This window comes from Anolis carolinensis, chromosome 6 (assembly GCF_035594765.1).
Source record: "Anolis carolinensis isolate JA03-04 chromosome 6, rAnoCar3.1.pri, whole genome shotgun sequence".
Lineage (NCBI taxonomy): Eukaryota > Metazoa > Chordata > Lepidosauria > Squamata > Dactyloidae > Anolis > Anolis carolinensis.
The window spans coordinates 16,901,417-16,919,029 of NC_085846.1; the positions used below are offsets into that span (position 1 = coordinate 16,901,417).

Genomic DNA, 17,613 nt, shown 5'->3' on the forward strand with positions numbered 1-17,613 from the left:
ACAGTAAATAAACAGGGGAATTCCACACAGGAAACAATCAGGGCCAGCTAACACCTCCCAACAAATTATTCCCATCATCAAAGTCTGGCAAATCCTCTGTTTTCTCAGGGCCACAGACAGTAGAAGCACATAAAATATCGCAAAGAACACCACTCTGAAAACAAGGGAATTCCAAACAGGAAAGAATCAGGGCCAGCTAACACCTCCCAACAAAAAATTCACTCAGGGAGGAAACAGCCAGGCTTTAAAGTTGCAAGGCCATTACATCCTAATCATTTTTCCTAATTGCAGCATTCATACTTGCCTCCAACAGAAAAAAAACCAATCAGAAATATTGTATATTCACAACCTTTAGGAAATAATATCCCCTGATGGCGCAGCGTGTTAAAGCGCTGAGCTGCTGAACTTCTGGACCGAAAGGCCACAGGTTTAAATTGGGGGAGCGGAGAGAGCCCCCACTGTTAGCCCCAGCTTCTGCCAACCCAGAAGTTCAAAAACATGCAAATGTGAGTGCAACAATAGGTACTGCTCCGGCGGGAAGGTAACGCCGCTCCATGCAGTCATCCCACATGACCTTGGAGGAGTCTACGGACAACGCCGGCTCTTCGGCTTAGAAATGGAGATGAGCACCAACCCCCAGAGTCAGACATGACTGGACTTAATGTCAGGGGAAAACCTTTACCCTTTACCTTAACTACCACCAATTCCTCAATACTTTATTTCCCAAACCACCATACTTCGCCACAGCAACGCGTGGCCGGGCACAGCTAGTCTCTATATAATAAAGTCAAGGTATGTATGTATATTTGTTTGTACTGCAAAGGCTCCTCTGTGGTTTGATGGATCTAAACCATACTTGGCACACATAGCCTTCACAATCCAACTTAAAATTACTGGAGGTAATACTTAAAAGTCACTCCACTGGGTCCCAGATCTGATGAAACATAAAGGAACCAAGCGGATTGGCCATGGCTAGGTGAAATGGCCCTCTGTGATGTCTACCTTCTCGAACATTCTTGAACGTCTCCTGATTAGCATCCTGTCACTCCGTCGTTTTATCATCATCATCTTCTTCTTCTTCTTCTTCTTTTTTTTTTGGCATTCTTCTTTGTTCACTGGCTTTTGCAACAGGTTGTGAAAGCCACCCATCTATACCTTCTATTTCCTCTGTTTGTGACATTTCCTTCTCAAAACTTTCTATTCCACTTCGATCCTAAAACTCATCTTTTTGATTACAACAGATAGTGGAGGCTGGACTAGATGGCCTTTTGGGATTCCCTCTTGGGAACGCTTAGAGAATGGGAAGCATACATAGGCCCCATGGACACTGTCATACCATATTATGCAGTTTGTAACTGCATTATATCGTCAGCATAGACTCATACAATGTACATTGAACTGCATTGTCTACTCCGCCATATAATCCAGTTCAATCTGTATTATAATGGCAGTGTAGAGGAGGCCACAAAAGAGAGAGAGAAGCATATTTCTGGAATGTGAGACAAAGTCAAACGCACAGAGGATCTCATTCAGGCTGGACCTTCACTGCCATATAATCCAGCTTCTGAATCCAGATTATCTGCATTGAATTTGATTGTATGAGTCTTTGTTGTTTATTCGTTCAGTTGCTTCCGACTCTTCATGACCTCATGGACCAGCCCATGACAGAGCTCCCTGTTGGCCATCGATGAGTCTACACTGCTATATAATCCAGTTCAAAGCAGATAATCTGGATTCAGAAAAGTTTACATGCTTTAGACAAAATTGGACTTTAGGAACTATTTTTTCCGGGTTTTTTCCTTCATTCTGCAGAATGCCACATTAAAGGCTATGATTGATTTCCTATGTTTGGTGTTATTTTTATTCAAAACTTTGCAACAACACAACCACAACAGATCTCATGCTTTGAGCAAGAAAAATCACATCTCGTCCAGTTAGCAAAATAAAAGTACAGGCAGTCCTCAGTTTACGAACAAGATGGGTTCTGTAGATTTGTTCTTAAGATGAATTTGTATGTAGGTTGCAACAGGTACATTTTTAAGTGTAATTTCAGCCTACACACACACACACACACACACACACACACACACACATACTTTGGATAGCGTAGGGAAGGGTGAACACCCTTGTGGTGTTTGCTTTACTGTCTGTGCCCCTGTTTAGAAGATTTCACTTTGCTTTCTAACCCTGTGACAACTGAATTTTGAAAATTTTGGCTTATTATAGAAACAAGGATTGGTGATAAAGCTTCAGTGGAGACTCCTTTTCCCCATGATAACTCTTCCAGGAAAGAATGTCCCTTCCTAGGGGTAGATTTCTCTCACTTCCTATTGTCTCTCCCCCATTCTTAACTATGAGTCATTTGTAAGTCAGACGTCTGTAACTCAGGGACTGCCTTTATTGCCACAGAAAACAGGCAAAAACAGTCATCGACTCACTCTTAGAGGTGGAGATCTTGATCCTACTTGAGATTGCAAAGTGAGATTTAATGAAGATAAACGAGAGCTGGAGTTTTTCTTGGAATTGTGCAAGGACACCAATCATGTAATTTAAAAAGTGCATAAACACCTTTGGAAATTGGAGACAGAAAATGAACTTGTAAAAATTACAGGATAAGGTGTGTCCAAAATTGGGGACATGACGTTCAAGTGGCTAAATGGAAAAACATCTCGACTAAAGACATAAAAATTTCCTTCTGTCTACAGTAATTTAAAAGAAAACATACCGTATATACTCCAGTATAAGCAGAATTTTTCAGCCATTTTTTAGGGCTGACCCCCCCCCCCCCCGGGCTTATACTAAAGTAATCGGTTTATATTCGGGTCGGCTTATACTTGAGTATATAGGCAATCAAGAGTTGGACAATCTTATCTTATTAAAGTCTTATTATTATCTTAAATTACAGTTTTATGTAAATATTCAAAAACATTTAACCTACAGATGCCTCAATTAATATAATTTTATTGGCATCTATTTTTATTTTTGAAATTTACCAGTAGCTGCTCCATTTCCCACCCTCTTCTTATGCTCGAGTCAATATGTTTTCCCAGTTTTTTGTGGCAAAATTAGGTGCCTTGGCTTATATTTGGGTCAGTTTATACTCAATTATATACAGTATATGCAGCAAGGTGGTGTACAAATGATATCCAGCTCCAAAGAAGCTGTCTACAAATAAATGTCTCCAATAGTTTTAATTCATTGCCAGGGTTGTGAAGATAAATTAGGTTTTCCTCCCACATGTACTGGATTTGCAAGAAAGCAAAAAGCGATGGGTTTAAGATTTATGTGATAATTCAACAATAGCTAAGTGATGTTTTATGAAAATGCGCACTGATTTGTTTTAACAGCTGAAAAACACGTGTTAAAAAGGTGCACTTAAAATCCGATTTCGGCTGGAAAATGTGTATATTTGCATCACTGTATATCCCTGCAGTCAAGGAAAAGACATGATTTTGTTTGTAAACCCTGGTGTGGACCACTCCAGTTCATGTGCTCATTTTAAAATATCAAAACAGCTGATCTGGGCTGTAAATAAATGGAGCCACAGACACACAGCTGGCTAAATGGAAGCACTAATGGAAAGCAATTATATAATGAGAACTCTCTGCAACCATTCCTTTGTTCAGATCTTTATGAAATTAGGGCTTGAATTTACAGTCGAAGAGAAATAATCAGAAATCTGCTTGTGTGTGCATTCAGATATCCACATGAGTGCATATGAGGTACAGTGCATCTCGGAGAGTCAATATTTCTTTCTGTTTTAAAAGTGTATGGCACTTTATCACTGTTACTCATTTCCTTGATACAGCACTTTACGAAACCTGTCCCCGCTGGTTTGCTTTTAATTACTCTGATTTTATCTGCTTGGATTTTAATGTATTGTCCATTATTTTATTTTGTGTATCGTTGAAATGTTTTAAGTTTTGTCAAATATGCTGTGTTGTTGTTTCAGGCTTGTCCCTGTTGTGAGCCGCCTCGAGTCCCTTTGGGGAGATGGGACGGGATATAAAAATAAAGATTATTATTATTATTATTATTATTATTATTATTATTATTATTATTATTAAAAAGTAAACTTCCACCAGATTTCCCCCATCCATCTTGAGGATTTCTAAAATCCATGACACACAAAGGTGTCAGGACAGCGGGGGGGGGGGGGGGGGGAAGCATTTATTGGCACTGCAAATGTTGCTGGACTGCAATTTCCAGTGCTTTCTTCTCATAGGCTGTATTAGTCTGGACTTAGACTGCCGTATAATCCAGATTTTCAAAGCAGGTGTTTTGGGCTTCATCTCTCAGAAACCCCATCTAACTGTTAGTAATCTCAGGAGCTGAAGTCCAAAATACCTTGAAGACCAAAGGTTAGGACCCACTGATTTCTGGAATACAATATATGGATACATACAACTGCCTTGTGAGGTAGCCCTCTACCAGGATGGGTAGGTTTGCATTCTAACAGTTCTCCCAGCTTGCCTTGTTTTAGTCACTTTAGCACTCTCATCCTGTTTGGCTCCTCTAGTTTTTAGAGTCACATCCGGGAGTAAATGGGCTTTTGTGGGCGAAGCCAAGCTCAGATCCACCACTAGCCACAAGGTCACATCCTGTGCAGAATGTGGCATCGGTAGCAAGGAACAGGGCAGGCTTTGCAATCTCTTCAGGGGTTCCCATACGTCCCATAAGCTATGGATGCAACGGAGAAGAAAGAGAATGGTGCAAAATTAGTGTTCGATGCTTATCTCATGAGTAGACACAAACACACATACATCTCTGTTCAATTTGTTTTCTTCCCCCAAGTCACACTTCACAAATTTTAGTCCTTAAATCTATAAGAAAAGTTGGTGAGGTCTCAGAAATCAGAAGGGCATGCTCCAAAGGGTTTCCAGTTCTTAGATTTCATGTGCTATCTGAAATACCTTTGTCATTTTAAATAATTTTGTCCTTCCAGTGATAACAGAACAAACACCCACAGTCATACCTCCACATTTGCTGGGATTAGGGTTCAGGACCCTCACAAAACTGGAAAAGCCATACACTAAAAAGTACTGTTAAATAACTCTGCGAATTACTACATCCTCAAGCACAACTTTTGTCAATTTTCGATCAGAAGCCAAGCATAGATTCACACCTAGAGACCATATTAAACAAATAAATGAATAATCAAATTTGTCAATAATAAAGCCCACACTTCTCTGCACAAGTTTCTTGCATAAAGTAGAAATCCATCCTATGAAGTAGCCCTGGGCCCATCATGGACTTGCCTGAGCATCCTTGGCATCCTGGAATGCTTCCTCTGGATCAGGTGAGCCATTTATAAGACTTGCCTTCAATGGAGTCCAAACACTGGCAGGTGAGATGCTAGACATTTTTCAAAGCAAAGAAGACATGTTCAGAGGAGTAAGTAAATCTGTTCCCATATGGTGAGCTATGTGTCAAGATTCCTAGAAGTATAACCCCCCCCCCAGGTTTCCATGTTATTTGTGATCCTTACTTCTATGTTTCAGTTAACCATATCCTGCACAAGTTTATAGTCCTCAACAAGAAGATAGTCAGTTAAGGTTAGTTTATAGGGAAAGCCCTTCATCCATTGCCCCTGTCTGTCTCACTTTCTCCCCTCCCATTTCCTGAGTTAGACTGATATTCTCAGGAAAACGCCTACTCTATGAAGATAGAAACCTCACAGGAGTTGGGTCTCTCTTCCTTTTTGTTCTCCTTAAAGATAAAAGAGACATCATGGCTGTCTCCATGTTTTCAAAAAAAAATGACCTTAGCTAGGTTTCTAGCACCAGCCCAACCCCAAACATTCCTGGAAGGATTAATCTAATCATTTATCAAGCCTAAAACTGGTTTGGCAAGAAACCTTTCAGGCCAGAAGCAGTGCCCATCCAAAGAAGATGAGGTTTGCCTTTACAAAATACTTGGAATTCCTGTGTCTAGATTCAGGTTTATGCTTTATTAATAAGCAGAGAGGAGAGAAGACATATATACACACAAAAACTGGGGTACAACCATATACATATTCCCAGGCACCCAAAGAAACTTCATATAAAATGAGCTTGTTGAACATCAGGCCTGATATCCAGCTGGCAGAGAATCCCCTCAGGGAAGCAAGGCCTCTTTAGAGATGCAATTAAGGTCAAGTTCCAAGAAAGCCATCCAGGTGTTTCAGAAATATTAAATAGGAATTGTACCTCAATGAAATCTGTACTGTGTTATATGTTTCCTATTTTATGTGTATATTTACATAAGCTTTGTCTTTTGTCTCTAGAACTGGTTCCTATTATAAACCCCATAATCCTATCCTAGACTTTTTTGGACCATTTTCCCCTTTTCTCCTGGGAGGATCATTCAAACGGCTTCAGATTCAAATGGACAAATAGCAGCTCTCCGTTTTTCCACCACAAAGGAGACTCCATCTACTTCTGACATCACAAGAAGTCCCCAGCCAACGGCAGTTCCGATCCTAGCTTGAACATTCCTGAGTCAATTAGGAACTTATCTTCTGAATGGCTGCCAAAGGGGATTAAATGCTTTGCGCTGTATCATATGTCAGTACTGTTGGTGATTATAGTGTTCTGACATCCATCTGACCAGATGAATAAAACTTCTAGTACTGCCCTCAAACCCAGATACATTTTTCCGGGCTGTGAAAGTAGCACAGTGCGTCGGGCCATGAACCTACACTGCCTCCTTGTGGCAGATATCTGATTTCAGTAATATCCAGAGATAGTAAGGGCCCTTCCACCCTGCCCATTATCCCAGGATCTGATCCCAGATTATCTGCTTTAAACTGGAATATATGAATCCCCACTGCCAGATAACCTGGGATAAACAGATAATCTGGGATTAGATCCTGGGATATAGGGAAAGTGTGGAAGAGCCCTTAAATTCAGATAATTCCCTAACCTTCTTATTTAGAAATGTAGTGCTTAAAAAAACTTTTTTTAAAACTTTTAATGGCTAATTCCACACCTTTAATTGCTTAAACTCATTCGCTTTCCTGCTGTGCTCTGCTAAACTGCTAATTCTATTGCTGCTTATTTTAATACTTTTTTCCTTTTCCAAATCCTCCAACATTCAAGTATATTGGAATCTCTGGCCCCTTCTACACTGCCATATAAAATCCAGATTAACTGCTTTGAACTGGATTATAGGGCAATGTAGACTCAGATAATCCAGTTCAAAGCAAATAATGTGGATTATCTACTTTGATAATTTGGATTGTATGGCAGCATAGAAGGGGCCCCAAGCATGTTTTCTTGAAACAATTTGAATTTGCCGCCAATATGAGAACAGCCAGGGCTGTTTGGAAACATTTGGCACTCCAGATATTTTGAATTATAATTGTGTCCAATGGGAACTGTGCAAATCTCCATCACACTCAGTAAAGCATCAGCTAGTGTGGACAATAGGGAAGGATAAAGAGCAGAAGACCAAAATATCAAAATTTGTGAGCCATTATTGCCACATTATTGACATTTATCCTAGTATGTTTCAATGAAAAGAATAAAGTATCATTTGTTTCATTTCTCAAAAGTTCATTGATCCTAGAATCTTAATCCTTAAAACCAGAATTTCTAATAGCCTTTTATTCTCAACAGTCTTACCAGTTGACTCGGACACAATGCTTGCTCTCATCAATGGCCAGAGCTTTTGTCATCGCAGTAACAGCACCCTACAAGATAAATGATGAATTTTATTACACTTATATTTGAATAGTTCTATATAGCCTTTAGAGGCAGAACCTCATATGAAGCAGTTCAACAGGCAAAACTTTGAAGCAATGTAATATGAACTGCAGTTAATGGAAACCTACATAAAGCATTTAAAACAGACAGATCAATAAAATAACATTACAAAAGAAAGTACTACATTTCAGTCAAAGTGGATTGAAAAACCATTTGACATCCTATCCATAATCAAGAAGGGAGTTTTTAAAAAAGTTTTTTCCCCCCAAAAAATAAGGATTGGGTTACCAGAGAAAAGCCCTGCTTTCCTCATACCTCAATCATTCAAAAAATATGAGCTGCAGTGGTGCAATGGGTCAAACCCTTGTGCCAGCTGAACTGCTGACCTGAAGATTGCCAGTTGGAAACCATGAGACGGGGTGAGCTCCCGTCTGTCAGCTCTAGCTTGTGGGGACATGAGAGAAGCTCCCAAGTAACACATCTGGGCATCCCCTGGGCAACGTCTCTGTAGACAGACAACTCCCTCACACCAGAAGCGTCTTGCATTATGTTCTTAAGTCACTTCTGACATGATAAAAAAAATCTAAAAGTAAGTTTTGCTACCACTGGGCAGGAAATAATAACAATATGGCCTGTTCTTGTGGCTTTGAACAGCAGCTTGGAGGCAAGCTTCATTTCTTGCTGCAAAATTTGTCTACAGCAGAAGCTTGAAATATTAGCAACCCTCACATTAGAACAATGGGGTTTGATTGATACCTCTAACTTCAGGTCCTATCGCTCCAGCCTACCTTGGTTGTTACATAGGGTACGGATTGCTTGTCTCCAAAAATGGCGGTAATGCTGGACATATTGATGATGTTCCCTTTTGTTTTTCGGAGGTAAGGCAGAGCATACTGTAAATGGACAAAAAAGAGAAAGAAACTGAGATGGAAGAAGATTATACCAACATTTGAAACTGGTCCACATTGAGTCTAAATATAGCTTAACCACCTTTATCATTGGGCAGAGCGAGAAACGAACCTCAGGTTAGGGGTGTCATGTTTTAAATTATTCAATAATTTATTCACCTAGTACTTTGGGGTTGGGGACATCACCCAGGAAGTAGTGAGGAGAAGAAGAGGAGGAGGAAGAGGGTCAAGAGGTCTGGGTGACAGTTACTATTCTGGTTCTGTCTGCTTGAAGTAAACAACCCACAGGAGTCATAAGTGTACTTCTGATTCTACAGTAGATGGGCAATATGATAAGTAACTTTGATCCACACCATGTAGGACTTTAAAGGTCATAACCAATCCTTTGTACTTTTCTCGGAAACTAATTGGCAATCATTGGAGTGATTATAGCATATTACATTCCTAAACCTTCCCATAACCAATCTGGCTGCCATGGTTTCAACTAACTGAAGGTTTCAACTGGAACTTGTGGCAGAGGAAGCCATATATCGTGCATTGCACAACTCCCGCCTTGAGGTTACCAGCGTGTGCATTGCCATCTTTAGGTCCCCCAACTCTAGGAAAGGACACAACTGGTGTATCAGGCAAAGCCTTTGGACGATTGCTTCTACCTGGACTACATTTGGAGAGACAGATCCAGATCCTTGAGGCACTCCCAAGCTGCGAACAGAGTCTTCCAAGGGGAGTGTAACCCCATCCAGAACTGACTGACACATTCCCAATCTCTTAATAGTTAGCAACTCTGTCTTATCTTGATTCAGTTTTAATTTGTTATTTCTTCATCCATTTGATTGCTTCTAGGCATTCATTCAGAAGAGATTCACTACCCTTAGCTAAAGCTGTTTTTGAAGGCATGGACAAACATATTTGGGTGTCATCAGCATACTGATAGTACCCCACCCCTTGCCATCAGATGATTTCTTTTTGCCAGCAGTTTCATGTAAAATTTAAAAAGCATTGGGGGTAGAATGGCACCTTGTGGAAAGCTATATTGCACCTCCTTATCAAACCTGGAACCATTTGGTTACAAAGTGTGCGCTGTGCTCCATAGCTCAAAAATATACTTTTTTTAGGAGGAGCGGCTAAAGGTACCTGATTAAAAAAAATACAGTTACTGGTAAAAAAAAAAAGAGTGGAGGCTCCTTCTTTGGAAGCTTTTAAACAGAGGCTGGATGGCCATCTGTCGGGGGTGCTTTGAATGCGATTTCCTGCTTCTTGGCAGGAGGTTGAACTGGATGGCCCATGAGGTCTCTTCCAACTCTATTATTCTATGATTCTATGATTTCCACCTTAAAATATTATAGCAGAACATTTAATTTCCCATCCTATCCTCTGCCTTACTTCTCTGGAGAAAACCAATAAGCAAAGTCTACAAAGTGTGTGCTGTTTTTCAGAGCTCAGAAAAGAAGAAAAGAAAAGAAGCTTTTTCAGGGGAACGGTGCTTTGCTGGATTCTGACATATAATACAGCTACATGGTTCAACCACCAAACTCAAGGCACCAAGGTTCTGATGTTATATAATGCTGCTTCCTGTGAATTTCTTGATATTACTTGCCTTAGAGGCTAAGAAATAGCTGACAGCATTGATGTCCATATAGTTGTGGAATTCCTCTGAAGTGAGATCATCGATTGTTTTGTAAGAATCTGTGGGCAGGTGGACAAGAAAATGAAGAGAATTAGAGGTAAGATGCAGAATAATTCCCTGTCTTTTTGTTTATTGGACCTTTTTTAAAGCACTTATTTCACTAAATGAGGATTTAAGTAAATTGTAATTAAGTCCTATCATCATTTATTTGGAAGGGGAACTATGAAAGAAATATGAAGGAACTACTGTAGATACGGTTCCACAAATGTGGAAGGATGTTCCTCTTGCCTGAGTCCAAAGGCACATTCAGAAAGATAAGACAAGGTAGTTGGCACTAATGGACTAAGAATTTAAGCTGAGAACCATTAACTTTTACATTCCTACTCAGATTCAGCAGTGGTCTGGGCAAAACACTCACCCTATTTCTGTTTAGGTCACAAATCCAGTGCATCTAATGTTACACTAAGCCTAAAGACATTTTGGATGTTATCCCACACACATCTCCCAGGCTTCTTAACACTAATAAAACATTTTATAAACGTAGTTAATTGGAGCCCATCACATAATTCAGGGATGTTCCCCCTTTGTATCCATCATGCTCTGTTACTGCAGTATTTTGATAGTGTTAAGAAATAGAGGTAAGTGGAGGAGGGAAGAAAACATAAATTGTCTCCTTAGCTCAGCAATTGCTTTGAAATGAGAGAAAACAGTGAAAAACATGAGGGATGGAATCTGCCAGATTCACCCACATTTAACCCATTTGGTGATGTGAGTAAATGGCCTTTCCTATGGGCAGTGTCCTACGAAGCAGTGATGCTCTGGTAGTCTCTCAAAATTCGGCTACTTGATCCTTGCCTTGCAGGATTTTTTATTTCATTTTATTTTATTTTACGTATTTATTAGAAATTGTGTGACTTCAGGAGATCCTTACTTTGGCACCTTGAAGTTCAAAACCCAAAAAATTGTGAGATTTCAATCTTTTTCAATTTTGAAGAGTTCAAGAGTTTGTTTTTTTTTTTTTTGTGGGCAGGAACTGCACTCATTTGTGTGATAAACCTGAAAATGGACAATTTTGGGAAATTATTTTGGGAAATGGCTAGAGAAACTAATTGCCATATAAACACTGTAGGCTAGAGTTCCAATGGCCTCCATTTCACATTTTTAAAAATTGCCTTGCCTTCAGAAAAAGAAGGAAGGGGAAGGGAGAGAATCAATCCCAAATGGCTCAACAACTATTATAAAGGGACACAAAAATACTAATTTTTGTCATCCAGAAAACTGGGGTGCGACTATTATGCAGTGAAATATGGTACATGATGGCCTTCTACCTTCTATCTCAATGAACACCAAAACCTCAAAATTTCATTCCCACCACAGACCCTAGACCTGCCCTGTAACACATCCAAAAAAGCCCCACACCCAAAAAACAAGGGATCCCCATTCTTCCAACATGCCCTTCCCCACCAGTGTTTTGGGACTGACTTACGGATTCCAACATTGTTCACCAGGCAGTCAAGGTATCCATGAAGTTCAATGGTCACAGCAACCAGATTCTGTGGAAAGGTACAAAGTTAGCAAAAGGAGAGAGATGAAGCAGAGGAGACTGTTGGCAAAAGAGGAAACACAATTCCTGCATGTTTATGTCTGCCTGGACAGCCTTCTACTTTGCAGATGTGCTGGACTACAACTCTCACCATCCCCAGGTAGGATACGTACAGTCAGGGAAGATGTTGGGTATATCCCCCCAGCTCATGTGAAACCATTGTATTGGGGAAGGCTCTGGTACTAAATTGGACTATGAAACTAATAGTTCTCCCAAGAAAACATTTTAAGAAGCTTTGATTTTTTAGACTTTGAAAAAAGGCACAGAATCTTCCAAAAATAATGTAATACCAAAGCAATTAGAGGATTCTGTGAGTTGTCATCCAAAGAATTACATATTAAAATGGATTTGTGCCAATGGAAAAATGGTTCCTCCTTGGCCATGGAAACCCACTGAGTGACCTTGGATGGGTTACATTCAAGAAAGCCCTGTGATAGGCTTGCTTTGGGGTTGCCATAATCAGAAACAACATGAAGGCACAAAGTGACAAATATGCTCACCCGAACCAGCAGCTTTCCCCCCAGAGTTCCTGCTTACCTGAATAGCTTTTTCACAGCGAACATCACAGATTTGAAAGTAAGCTTCCCCAGGTCCTGCACAATTCTGCAGTTCTTGCACCATCACCTTCCCCTCTTCTTCTGCAAAGACAGTTGCAAAAAAGTTCATGAGGAGTTTGGAGGGCAGTTTCAGCTCCAGGTGATGAAAGGGTAAGAGCAAAACAATGCTGCCTCTTAGGACTTTGTCTCTGGGTTGACTTACCATTCAATCATTGAGTCAATGGATCTCCTTTATTTGAGACTAATTGACAAGATGCAGGCTTCTATCTGAGCCCATCCATACTGATCCAGTGGTCACCAATATCTACTCTTAATGCTAAAATTAATTCAGTGTCCCATTTCCCTACAAGTCTCCACCATGTGAAGGATATCCTCCCAAGGGGAGTAGAAATCACACAATGCTCCAGATGTTATTTGATTGTAAATCCCAGCTTCCTACTTCCCTCCTAGCGTTTATCCATACTGCACAGTTATAGCAGTTTCATACCACATTAACTCTCCGATGCAATGCTGAGACTTTTAAGTTGGTGAGGTAATTTTAAAAATACAGTCGACCCTCTGTGTTTACAGAATCAACTAACCACAATTTTAAAATACCTTAGTAACAAACCTTGATTTTTGCATTTTATATAAGGGATACCATTTTATAAGTCATTGTATACAATGAATAGCCATATATTTTGGTATCTATGTGAAGTTCTATAACCAAAGCCCAGCAGATACAAAGGGCTCATGATACAACTTTCTCATTCCTGCATTTCTCCCCTTAACACGTCTTACATTTCTGCCTCAAATAGGACCAAAAAAGCCTTGACTCTTTCATTGTCAAGGACTGATATTCTTGGCCACCAGGTTCAATTATCCTCCCCATTCACAACCAATGATCAGAATGGATGTGTGCCGCAATCCAGAAATAGGGAAATGCTTTGCAAGAATGTAGATCAGGGATGGTTACAACTTCATGTGCATATTTCCTGTAGTTTAGCTAAACTAATGTAAAAACATTGGGTAGTGAATGGATTCTCTCATAATGTTTTGGTATGGAGAAAAAAAAACTCACCTTCACTTTCTGGGGCACAGAAAACCACTTTGGCTCCTTGGTGAACTGGGAAGGAAAGGAAGCAGGGTAAATGAATGCCAGACAAAAACTAACAACTCTGTTCACACATGCACATTAATAAATTAAAAACTAAAAATAGATTATACCAAATATTCAATTACAGATTGAGCCTACCAAAATACTCCATATTCAAAAACTGTCCATATAGGTGGCTGAGAAAGTGACACTTTGCCTACATACTTCAGACACAAAATTATTTAAAATATATAAAATGGCTTCCATGCTATGTGTATATGGTATTTATTTATTTATGAAACATAAATGAATTTTGATATTAGACTTGCAGTTGTATCTTGTATATGTACCATGTGTTTAGTATATGTATTTTATAGTAGTACTAGCTGTGCCCGGCCACGCGTTGCTGTGGCGTTGATTGGTAGTGTTGATGAGAAATTGTTGAGATAGTGGTGATATTGAATGTCTGTTGTATGGTTGTCTTTATGTTTAGTATGCATTTGGTTGTTTGTGTACTGTGAAAGTGGTGAGGGTAGAGGGGGTCTAGGTCCCTGTGTAGTATTGTATAGTATTTATACGTTGTCCATGTGTTGTGAATGCTTGGATTGTGTCCTGCTGCATAGTAGAAAGGGTTGGGCTGGATGGCCCTTAGGGGTCTCTCCAAACTCTTGTGCCTGTCCCCTGGGCTGAATAGGTTGCTAGGAGACCAAGTGGGTGGAACTTAGCCTTGTAACTGGCAGCAATTGGATAAAAACAATTATTCCTCTCCCTCTAATTAGGACTTTATTTTTCTTTTCTTTTTGTTGTATCAACCTAGAGCCGTGGATGATGGGTTGTGTTGTCAAATTTCGAGGTTGGGGGGCCTGTAGTTTTGTTGTTTTGTCCTCTGCCCTGATGCCATCACTCTTTTATATCAAGTTCAGGAGAATGGGATAGGAATGCTGCTAAATTACATTGCCAAGCATTTTCTACCACAGCCAGTGCTGAATGAATAGTTCTCTGTTTGCTGACAAATGTCTAAAATATAAATTAAAATATCATATAAATGAATAATGTCTCACCCACAATTTTATCATAGCAATTTAATACCAGGCTAGATGAGTTACACTGGAGCGGAAATACCTTGTCAGCACATACACACACTTTAGACTCTTGCAATCCAGCACCATGCCACGTATACCATAGAGAGTGTTAAGAGAGTATTCGAGGATTGGTACATTTATAGGTATGTCAAGATGCTTGTTTATAAAGCTATTGTACTTTTTAACTCTATCATATGCCTGTGATACATGGACTGTTTACAAACAACACTGCCGACTTCTGAAAAGATTCCATCAGTGTTGCCTTCAGAAAATCCTGCAAATCTCTTGGAAGGACAGGTATTCTGGAAGAAGCAAAAATGACCAGGACTGAAGCGATGATCCAGCACGATCAACTGTGCTGGATTGACCGTGTTGTCCGAATGCCCGATCACCATCTCCCAAAACAGTTACGTATTTTATTCTCAGCTCAAAAACAGAAAATGAAATGTCGATGGACAGCAAAAGAGATTTAAAGACAGGCTAAAAGCTAACCTAAAAACAATTGGTTTAAACACAGAGAACTGGGAAGTCCTGGCACTCAAAGTTTATAACTGGGGGTTAGCTGTTATCAACAGTGCTATGGCTTTTGAAGAGGCATGGAAAGAGGGTGAAAGGGAGAAATATGCCAAAATGAAGGCGCATCAAGCAAACTCTTGTTGGAACCACCTTCCATCTATAAATCTATGTCCTCATTGTGAAAGACTATACGGATGCAGAACAGGTCTTTACAGTCATTTATGCACCCACCGCCAAGACTCTACCCTTGGAAGACAATCATACTTGGCCACAAATTATCACTTATAGACACACACACACACAAATGCCATATAGGGTCCATCTCATTATTGATTGTTGTTTGCAGAGTGCATCTACAATGTAGAATTAATACAATTAGATACCATCTTAACTTAACTCAATGTTACGGAATCCTGAGAGTTCAAGTTTTACAAGGACTTTCTCTTTCTCTACTAGCATATATGGTTCTAATTTCTAGCATATATAAATAAATATAGTAAATAAATAAATGATTTCTAGCATATATGGTTCTTATTTCCACGCCCAGTTCTCTCTCTCTTAACTCACCAAATTCTCTGACAATCGCTTTGCCGATGCCCCTGGTTCCCCCTGTTACTATGACCACCTTGTCAGGATACCGCAACTCAGTTGCCATCACAGCTCCTCTTTCAGTTCTGCCTGATGTCCTCATATCCAGATGATGTTTTAAATACACACAGCACCATGTGGTTTCCCTCCCTACGCATAGACTCCCCTCAGGACTCCCTGAGAGGTTGGGCATCCCTTATCTGGAATGCTTGGGAACAGATGCATTTTGGCTTTGGATTTTCTTTCACATTTTTAATCTATTTGCATGTGCAGAATGAGATATCTTGGTGACATCTCAAATCTAAGCAAGAAATTAATATAAGTTTCATTCACACCTTGTACACAAAACAGAAACCACATGCAGCCACACAATCACATCATATCTCATACTTTGTGAAGCAAAATTACATCTCTTCTAATCAGCAAAACCAAAATTAAAGCATCTGAATAAGCAGTTTTATCCAACTCCTACTGAAAATATAGAAAAACAGCATTTTATCTTGCCCTCAGAGGCAGAAATCTGCTTAATATTTAAAAATATGAACCTGTCAAAATTACAAGAGATGCTCTGCCCAGAATTGGGGACATGATGTTCAAATGGCTAAATGGGCCTCATCAGATGGGGCAATTTCAGCATCCTAGGATGTTTCCACCCTGTTTTGGGATGGAGCCCCATGCTGACCATCACACAACATCATTTGACTTCTGACGGAGGCTCTGGCCCCAGCCAGGGTGGAAGTGTCCTTGGATGCTTCTGTCCCAACATGAGATCCTGCCCACGTGTGATGGGAGATGCATTGCCAAGAGGGAGCTGTGTGCGGGGTGACAGATTCATCCCGCTGTCCCCTTAGCCTGGCAGCAAACCAGGTAAAGTGGGACGCTTCGCCTGACCTTTGTGATGAGGTCAAAAAACATAATATTTACCTTATACGGTGATTTTAAAAATGACATACTGTATATACAGTAATATGATGTATATGTGATCTTTAGCTCCAAATAAGTTCTCTACAGATATATGTTAGGATTGTCAAGGCAAGAAGTATTTTTTCCACACGTGATGGCCTTAGAAGAAAGTATAAAGCTCTTGGTCTAACTGAGATGTCATCATAGGCGATCACTCATGGACAAGTATGATTATCTTCCAAGGGTAGAGTCTTGGTGGTGGGTCTGTTAGTAACTATGGAGATCTTTTCTGGATCCCCATAGCTTTTCACAATGAGGACATAGATTTCTAGATGGAAGGCAGTCATGACAAGGGTTTGCTTTATTAAATAAATAATAAATAAATAATTTAATAATAAAACACAATTTTTTGTTCAAAAATTAGAAGGCAATGGGGAACTTAAAGAATGGGAGGAAATAATAAAACATATGTTAGATGCAATCAAAGCCTCAGTTGCCCTAGGATGGAAGGACCAAAAAAAATGGGATATAAAAACGTGGTATAAATACTTAGCCGATTATCTACTTCAAGATTATATTAGCGAAAGGAAAAGCTATTATAAGTTTGGCCAAACCAAGATGACCTGGGAGGCAAAATGGAAGGGCCTTATCTCTAGGATAAAGGGGAAAGACAAATACAAGGAATTAAATAAAATTATCCTTATGATTGAACAACTATAATTAGTACGGTAAAGAGTAGTAAACTGTTCTCAGGGGGGAGGGGGGGAGGGAGAGAGGGGATATAAATATATATAGTATCTCTGTACCCTTACATTATGTAAGAATAAGTTTATGGGCGAGAACGGGGAGGTGGCGGGATCGGGGAGAACTACAGGTAATGTAAATGTGGAATATCAAGATTGTATGTCTCTATTTGTATGTACGTATATATATATATATATATATATATATATATATATAAATAAATCTATATTTCACCCAAAAAAAAAAACAAAAAAAAAACAAGGGTTTGCTTGACGTACCTTCTTCTTCGTACATTTCATACTTTTGTCCTCTGTTCATGGCTCCT

The 17,613-nt window shown here is 39.7% G+C and overlaps 1 protein-coding gene and 1 non-coding gene across 2 annotated transcripts; both read right to left on the minus strand.

Moving 5' to 3' along the window:
* Nucleotides 1–4,158: 4,158 nt before the first annotated feature.
* On the minus strand, nt 4,159–9,174 carry LOC134292316 (17-beta-hydroxysteroid dehydrogenase 14-like). The gene is made up of 5 exons (XM_062957129.1): nt 9,157–9,174; nt 8,474–8,578; nt 7,605–7,672; nt 5,259–5,355; nt 4,159–4,680 (listed from the first exon to the last, which is right to left on the minus strand). The coding sequence occupies exons 1-5, from the start codon at nt 9,172–9,174 to the stop codon at nt 4,516–4,518; spliced, it is 453 nt and encodes a 150-aa protein (XP_062813199.1). The 3' UTR covers nt 4,159–4,515.
* Nucleotides 9,175–9,323: 149 nt separating this feature from the next.
* On the minus strand, nt 9,324–16,104 carry LOC107983340 (uncharacterized). The gene is made up of 4 exons (XR_009999856.1): nt 13,441–16,104; nt 12,361–12,461; nt 11,707–11,773; nt 9,324–10,279 (listed from the first exon to the last, which is right to left on the minus strand). It is a non-coding gene; the product is annotated as an uncharacterized LOC107983340 (transcript).
* Between the last annotated feature and the right edge of the window lie 1,509 nt (nt 16,105–17,613).

Bases quoted from the DNA above. Each gene is read 5' to 3' on its own strand.
- LOC134292316 (XM_062957129.1), bottom strand. The intron at 7,673-8,473 runs GTAGGCTGGAGC...TTTATCTTGTAG, and splicing joins TACCCTATGTAACAACCAAG to GGTGCTGTTACTGCGATGAC. The intron at 4,681-5,258 runs GCAAGTCCATGA...TTGCATCCATAG, and splicing joins AGGATGCCAAGGATGCTCAG to CTTATGGGACGTATGGGAAC.